This window comes from Egretta garzetta, unplaced genomic scaffold, assembly GCF_000687185.1.
Source record: "Egretta garzetta isolate BGI_Z169 unplaced genomic scaffold, ASM68718v1 scaffold297, whole genome shotgun sequence".
In the NCBI taxonomy this organism is placed as follows: domain Eukaryota; kingdom Metazoa; phylum Chordata; class Aves; order Pelecaniformes; family Ardeidae; genus Egretta; species Egretta garzetta.
In genome coordinates, this window is record NW_009260410.1 from 571,586 (window position 1) to 579,711 (window position 8,126).

At 45.6% G+C, this 8,126-nt stretch overlaps 1 protein-coding gene across 1 annotated transcript in view; it reads right to left on the reverse strand.

Moving 5' to 3' along the window:
- Positions 1-5,606, reverse strand: part of FZD7 (frizzled class receptor 7) — a 65,004-nt gene extending 59,398 nt beyond the window's left edge. Inside the window, exon 1 of the mRNA XM_009643522.2 lies at positions 5,545-5,606. Within this exon, the coding sequence (XP_009641817.2) occupies positions 5,545-5,606 (62 nt within the window). The remainder of the gene's footprint in view (positions 1-5,544) is intronic.
- Between the last annotated feature and the right edge of the window lie 2,520 nt (positions 5,607-8,126).

Consider the following 8,126-nt stretch of genomic DNA (forward strand, 5'->3'; position numbering starts at 1 on the left):
CATCAATTAGTTCTCATTCCTTCTAGTCTGGCAACCTTGGCAAACCGTTATTATCTTTTTGCTTCATCCCCTCCCGATTCTTCCCGTCCTTGAAAAGGGTTCTAAATTCACTAAGTAACTATACTACAGACTTTAAGAAGAACAAAAAATCCAAGCTAGACACTACTGACTTTAACAAAGCAACCGCAAGCTAGACAAAGCTAATAACAAAGCAACAGCAAACTAGACAATACTAATTTTAGCAAAGTAACAGCAAGCTAGACAATAAGGCCTAAATCTTATGCATGTAAGCCGTTTTACATTTGGGGTCTTTTTGACCCTTAGGGTATCAAGAGGAGCTTGAATGCCCTGTTCCGTGGTGTGATGGAAAGTGTGCCACAGTGGCGGTGCTGAGGGAGAGCAATGTGGTGGCAATGCTGCGCGAGTCAGATCTGCACTGCTCTGATCTGTCTGGACTGGAGGTGGAGTATTATGGGTATCAGGGAAAGACCACAAGGAGAAATTAATGTAACCAAGTCAGGAGACGAGAGTTTGGGAGCAGGTTTTTCCTGTGTGGGTTCCCCAAATCTGAAGCTAGTATAAGATTTATTAGGAGTTACTGCAGCTGTGGTGACTTTTACCGAATACAGTGTGGAACTCCCTTGGGAGGAAGAAGCAGAAAGATTTGGGTTCCACAGTTCATTAGTGCTCTCAAGATCCTCTGATGCTCTCCAGACTCAGAGATCTCACCCAACACTTTAAAATTTACAAGCATGCACACAATAGCCAAATGTGCTTTGTAATCTATTCCCAGGCAGCAGCCAAAGTGGCTTTTGCATAGATTGGTGCTTACTCTATTCAAGTTGATAATTATTTTGAATGGAATACTCCCCATGAAGCATGCCTGGAACAGCATCAAACCCTATGGGCTGTGGGAGGCACATCCATCAGCTGTACACCAGGATGTATTCTGGAAAGGCTCACAGCTGGATAGGAGGATCTATTTTCCTATATACTTAAATGAGAAAATAGTATGCACTTTTCTTCAGTCTCTTCTTGCCAACATCTGGCCAATACTTACAATGAATCTGCACAGTTGCTATGAACTATATCTGGGCATGCTTCCTTTGCCTGTGCAAAAATGTGGGAATCTAATCATCCAGTACAAAACCAAGGTGTTCCAGCTAATACACGTCTAGAAGACCCTGAGGACATGGATTTGGAATGTTTTAGAGGAGGTGGATCAAAAGTATTTTACTCAATATTCACCTACAGTTTTCTGTTGCCTGACTCCATCACATTTACATATAGTTAACTCATTCTGTATTAGGTAAGGAAAATCCAGGCTGAGCAGCAGGTAGCAGAAGTGTAGAACCATCAGCACTCACTCACCTGAGTCCGCCCTTCCCAGTCTGTTGGAAGGGGAGCACAGTGCTGTTGTGGCGGTGCTTGGGTTGGGGGGGGGCAGGGGGAGTAGCTCAGATTAGACATAAAACAGAAGTTGTGACCATCTGTGGTCATTAAAATTCCATGACACCTTTTGGTACTGAAGTGGTTGGTGCTAAAACTAGCCCACTTGCAATACGGCAGCCAAGCCTCGTGCAGCACAGAGAGGCTGCCTCCTGAGGTTTGCTGGGTGTGTTTTCAGCCTGCGGTGGAGCATGAGGCAGAGCCCCACGCTGCTTGCCCAGAAGTCACTAATCCCAGAGCCAGGAGCAGAGTGGCTACATCCCTGTGACCAGAAAACATGCTGAGAAGGAAAGAGCTAAGCATGCAGTGTGCAGCATGCTAATAACACAGCTCTCTTGTTCCTACAACCGGATTTGCTCTCACTTAGTGGTGCTGGATGGTGCCACATGCACAGACAAGTCTATTTGCAGGAGATCCTGAGGATCCTTGCAGCAAGCTGCACTTTGAAATGTAGCCTGACACTCCAAGGCTCTTCTGTGAAATAAGAATGGTTTCAAGCTCTTGTTGTAGGTTGGATCATATCTGTGTGGAGAAATCTAAACTTGGGGTGAAAGCAAAAGCTCTACAGAAAATGAAGTCTAAACCAACACATAAAGGGATAGAAAGGGGGAGCAGTGGCAGGGACCTTTACTGACTGACAGCTTACAGACCCTGTCCTCAGCTCTTGCTCTCATCCTGAGTGGCCCTGCTGTGCAGTGACCCAGAGCAGGAACCAATCCAGCTGAAAAATAAACATTTTTTTTTCCCTTGGGTTGTTTTTTATGTGGATCAGTTCTCTGGTCTCATTCGCCATGTGCTACACAGCCAGCACGCTGGCATAGCTGATGTTGTGTGGTATGGGTGAGGAAGCAATGGGGAGGGGAAGGGGAGCAGGGCAGCTTAAACTGACATAAGCAGCCCTGTTGTCAAAAATGCAACCACGGCCTGATACCAGAGCCTGCCTGGAGTGCTCGCCTTCGTGTCAGGGCTGGCCTGCAGTTTGCACAGAAGTGGGGGAGGGACAAATGCCCCGCTCAGAAAAGCTGTAGAAATTTTCAGGTTATCAGGGCAAATAATCCCAAAATGCTGCCACGGGGACTCTGCAGTTGATGCATAAGGATGCTGCAACCTTGTGAAACTTCCTGATGTGGTATCCAGATCCTGAAAAACAACAGTGGCACTTAATGTCTTGGCTCCTTCCTGTCTATCCCAGCTCTCTTGCAGAATCGTTTCTTCTCTATCCTTCTCCTCTAAGAGGGGAGAAAAATCTTGTCATTCCCTTCACTCCTTGGTACATCCTGTGTGCCAGGGAGCTTGCTCAGTGCTCCTGGTATTGCCCTGTCTGTTAGGAAGGCATTGTGTCCACATCCCAAGGGAAGAGCTGCTTGGTCTGGCATTGCCGGTGGAATCACCAGACACCATCCCATGCCAGCTGCTGCCCGGGGAGGGAGCACAGGCACCCTGGATGCTGCACGCCCTTCCTGTCAATGGCTGCTGTATTTCATCTCTCTGTGCTGCTGCTTCCCAGGCAGCATGTGATCCTCTGCAGTGTGCTCTGGCTTCTATAGGGAATGGGTTAACACTGTAAAATGGTCTTTTTATGGAACCTCTTGGCAACGCAGAAAACTTTCCCATTGCCAGGGTGTTCTTTTTATTCAACAATTTGTTCCCAGAAAGCAAGCCATTTAACCAGATTTTCTCTATTAAGGGGCTTCAGCTGCATTTGTTGTTTTTTGAGCTTATTCGGTGTGCTGTAAACTGCAAAACAGTGTCCTACAATAGATTTGTCTGAGGGAACTGAAGTGTGTACTGCTGTGATTCTGCCTGCTGTGGGAGCTCCTTGAAAGCCAGATGTCACATTCAAAGAGTAATCTGTGTTTACAAACACATGGCCACACATACTCAACACTTTCAGCAGCCAGCAAACTAAAATTCAAATCCTGCAGTTTTGCTTCTCTACCCACCTGCCCTGCACCCAGCCAGAGCTAGAGAAAAAAGTTTCCAGAACTTGAACGGGTTCATCTCTTTTATTTAGAGGAGGAAAAAAGACATCACTGTTTGCAGGGGGCTGAATTTAACTTCCCAACTGGGGCCTCTCATCTGTAAGTTCTTGCAGACAGAAAAACACCAACTGCTAGGAAGATAATCCAATTTCCCTTCTCTCGCACTCTGAGGAAGACTGCCTACCCCCTCATGCCATGCTGGGTTTCAGTCTGGTGAGAACTTCTGACCACTATACCACTGGCAAGATCCATATCAAAGCTTCAGCCCCCCAGGGTTCATTAGAAGGCATTTATTTCTGCATATTCCAGGGGGGCGGAGGAGGCAGATAACTTTATTCACAATGCAAATAGGCTGCCCTTACTTTCAACCCTTCCTTCAAACTGGGAGACATTAAAAAAACATGAGCTCTTCTAAAATAATAAATACATTAATTCTGCTGGATGTTATATTGCTGGTGCCTCCAGAAGAGTGCCCTGGCACCATTTGGTGGGAAAAGCCAGTGAAATCTATTAACTCTGCTCTTGCCCTTGCCTCTTGAAATGCTGTTAAAAGTTCAGTCGAGTGGGATGAACCCGTATTAGAGCACGTGGCTCATTTAAGAAAGATTGTTAGCAGGTAGTTTTGCACAACAGGACTAAGATGCTTCAAGGGATGAGGGAAAGTCAACCCAATTCTCCCTGCAAATTTGAAGCACTAGTCTGTGATTTACTAATGGGGAGCAGTGAGTTATTAAGCTCATCGCAACGCAGCATCCTGCTCCCCTAGTCCAGAGGGAGCCAGCTATTAATAAATCAGAGCCCAGTGCTAAGCTACAGGGATAAAAGGATCTACATTAATATGAAAATATTAATATCTGGAAAAGTAGATTATCATCTAAATGGGTTAGAATGAGCTAGCACCATTGTTTAGAAGAAATGGCTTGCTTCAAATCTCATTAGAGCTGTAATCATACTAGCAATGGAAGATATCTTCAGACCCTTTAAAGTGCATTGGATGCTTGGTAAATGTGGTGATCATGCTGGAGGGTTCAGACATCTGCCCAAGGCTTACCTTGCCTCCTCAGTGTCAGCTGGAGGATCTGTCTAAAGGAAACAGGGACCCCAGACACAACCAAAGGGGGTGATACAGCTGTTCCTTCTGAAGGGTGTACGGCTTGCAGAAGTGCTGTGCTCCTTGCTGAAATGGGCATTGCTCAGGGACACCTGGGACTGGGGATGAGCCTCTCTGCTCCACATCCCTCCAAAACTTTATCCAGAGCCACAGGGAAGGGGGGTGGAAATCTGTGAGATGAGGCTATGTTCTCCCTCCCTCACTCATGCAAACCAAAGGGAACTTTGCATAGTAGTGCCTGCTGCGAAGGGGAAGAAGAGGAGGTCATATTCAAGGTCTGTTTCCTCCCAGGCCAGGGCTCCAGGGCAGCCCCTTCAAGGACAACTTCTCCACAGTTGCCTCAGGCACTGTCTGGCATGGAGCGGCTGGCTCTCACTGCTCACAGCATGCTTGTCTCCAGGCCTGGCCATTTTTTCCTCACTTGTACTCAAGTCGAGCAGAATCTGCCCTGGCAGGGGCTGTAGTACAGCCTGGTGCATACAGGCAGCCCCCTGAAAACAGAAAGCGACCTTTCTGCCTTCATTCGTCATGCCCAGATGATAACAGACCCTCCTCTCTCAGCTGGGCAGCTGCTTTCCTGGGTTTCTCTCTATCACCTTCAAAGAGTTTATGGTTCTCAGGTTGCCCCCTCACTCAGCCCCCAAGGCAGTTCTGCTTGCAGGACCCTCAAACACAGTCCTGAGCTTGGGGCCTTGTAGCTATCTTCAAGCTTGCCTCCCTGCTCTTTCTGCACAGATCCACAGTGGTATGGTCAGTATCCCTGCTCCCAGGTCCCTTGCAGACAGTCTTCCTTCAACTGAATTAAATCTTTCAGGCCTGCCTCCAGTTGAATGGCTTCTGAGAGGGTTTTGTATGAAACAGACCTATAATCAGGTGAGAAGCCTTTGGCACCTACCCAGCAAAGCATGGTGCGGTTTGCCTTGCAGCTTTTCACCAACTGCTGGATGCAGGTTTGTGCAGCTTAGCCCACAGCTCACCAGCATCATCACGGAGGCTACTTACCTAGGAGGAGACCTGTGCAACAGCATGGTGTTTAGCTCACAAGAATTCTTCCCAGGCTTCATCGTGGGGATAGTTGGCCTTGGCAGTATTGTCACGTGGTAACAAACTCAAGACCCCTGTTCAGTAGCATAGAATCTTTTCATTCTTTTTATTTTAAATCCAGTCAACATGTCAAATGGCCTGAGATTTCACTAGCAGAGAAGGTTCTGCAAAGAAAATGCAACAACCATTCCTGACAACAAGGTTGAAGCCAAAGTCAGACTGTGTTGCTCAGAGCTGTTATTTTCCTTCAGCACCTGTGGCACTTCCAGCCTTAGTCACCAAACTAAACTTTCTAGCACATCCTTCAGGGAAGTGCTCAGTCAGGCCAGCGGTCTAGCTTATGCTTGCTTCATCACAGACCCAGAAAGACCTGTATATCATAAATAGAGACATTACAAACTATGGCCCAACTGTCTAGGGGAGGCTGGTGAGTAGAGTTTAATCTACTCAAGATATGAAGGACCTTTCATAATGCATGGTTTTGATTTTCACAAATATTGAGACTATCCTTTGCATTAATGATAAAGTGGATTAAACGTGCCCCATTTTGCTAGATAATGCCCCTCTGGAGTTTCACTGGGACCAAAACAGATCTGGCATTTAAACTAAAGAAATCCCTGTTTAGTGTGTGGGAGTCTCTGGAGAGGCCACAGATCTGCATTGCAGCTGTGAAATACGGCATCTCCTCCATTGCTTATCAGAGATCTATGCTTCTCCTGGGAAAATTTTGCCCAAAGGATTCAGCCCTTGCCAAATTTTCAACTGGATTTTGTTTGTTTATTTTAAATTTCTTTTTAAACATCTGAAACCAACAAACTTTAAAAATGCTCTAAATCTATCAACTTGAGTTAATCCCTTAAAATAAAATAATAAAAAAATTAATTCCTCCAGGCTGCCAACTTCTGTTTCTAAGACTTAGTCTAAAATGGATTTAAATGACTGAAATTCTAAACCCTGAAAAAATGGAGTTTAACTGAAAAGAATCAATGGTTTTCTTTTCTCCTGTGGTATTGCACCTGTTCATGGCATCTGATTCACCTGAATTTTAAAATGGTTCATATCAGACATGCACATGTGTGTGAAATGCTGCTCTTCTGACATTTGTGCCCACTTTGCGGTGACAGGGAACACAGGTGCCCAAGGAGTGAGTCACCCAGTGCCAGCTCTGCCTCATCTCCTCCCCAGTCAGTCCTTCAGGAGAGTTTTCCCCACATCCGTGCTCTCCTCCTTCTTCATGTCTGCACTCATTTATCATGCAAAAAAAATCAGGGCAGGAGTGGAGCCAGATATTTCAGGTCCAGAACAACCTCTATTTTTTTCCAAGATTTCTGCTATGCTGAAAGGCAGAATTTTGATATGATGCTACATGGACCCTGGGGGTGGTGTCTAGCTACGAATGCAGCTACATCTCCCTCAGCTTCAGGGGTCCTCCAAGCAAGTGGGTGGGCTGGGCTCTATAAATAGTGTGTACTAATCCATGCTCCAGTTTATAGAGAGGGACAGTAGAAAACACACAGCTACAGTCTATTCAGGGAATTTGTTAATATTAGAACCTCAGGGAGCAGCTCTGCTTACTACATAACATCTGTTTTTTGGAAGTATCAGTTCAATAAACAACTTTCTCAGCCTCGGTATCTTAGCCATACAGGCATTACAGATGAGGACGATGTTACGGGCCTTTCCAGTCCTAATGCAGGGCTGTTCTCCCCAGCACAGAGGTGTAGGTCCACAGTTTGCTCTCATAGCTGCACAACACATAGCCATCTGCAGCACGTGAAACATGGGCATCAGCAATCATAATGAAGCCCCCAAAGTGAAACCTTAAAAAAGTACACTCCCCAGGGAGCCCCAGACCTCTGGATAAGACTCGTATCAGACTCTAGAGGCATTAGATGGAGATCTTCTAGTATTGCTGAACAATAAATATGTTTGTCCCGGAAATAGCTTCGACTGCATATTTTCAAGGTAATATCTTTGCTTTGGAGAGAGCTAATGGTCAAGTGTTTGTAGGCGTCGGTCCCATGTCATCGTTTGGGATCCTGTCGAATGGTGGTAACATACAGAGCTCTCTGATATAATGTATGGCCAAGGCTGGAGAATCCCAAGTTTCTGCCTGTTTCTGGTGGCTATCCAGGGAATATGGTATTCGCTGAGGAGGACGGTAAAGGGGAACAGCACTCTAATGTGAAGTGGCTTCTGATGTTCCTATCTGTATCCAAGCTGCTGCAGAGTATACAATAGCTATTGTTTTTGAAAAGCTTTGCTACCTGTCTCATTACCCTGGAAAAGACTTTGGGATATCAAATAGAGAACAATCAATCCCACTATCGGCAAATAACCCTCTAGGAAATAAATACAGTAAAAGAGTTATACTTGTCTTAGCAGATGTTGCTTGTTGACATAATATCAAATTCAGAGGTTATTGCATTTGAAGAGCTTTTCTGGAACTATTCGGAGAATACGCATGTGATGGTGTAAATGGGTGGAATGTGATTTAGCTTTAAAAGATCTGGCTCTGTAACAGTACATATCTCTAAAAA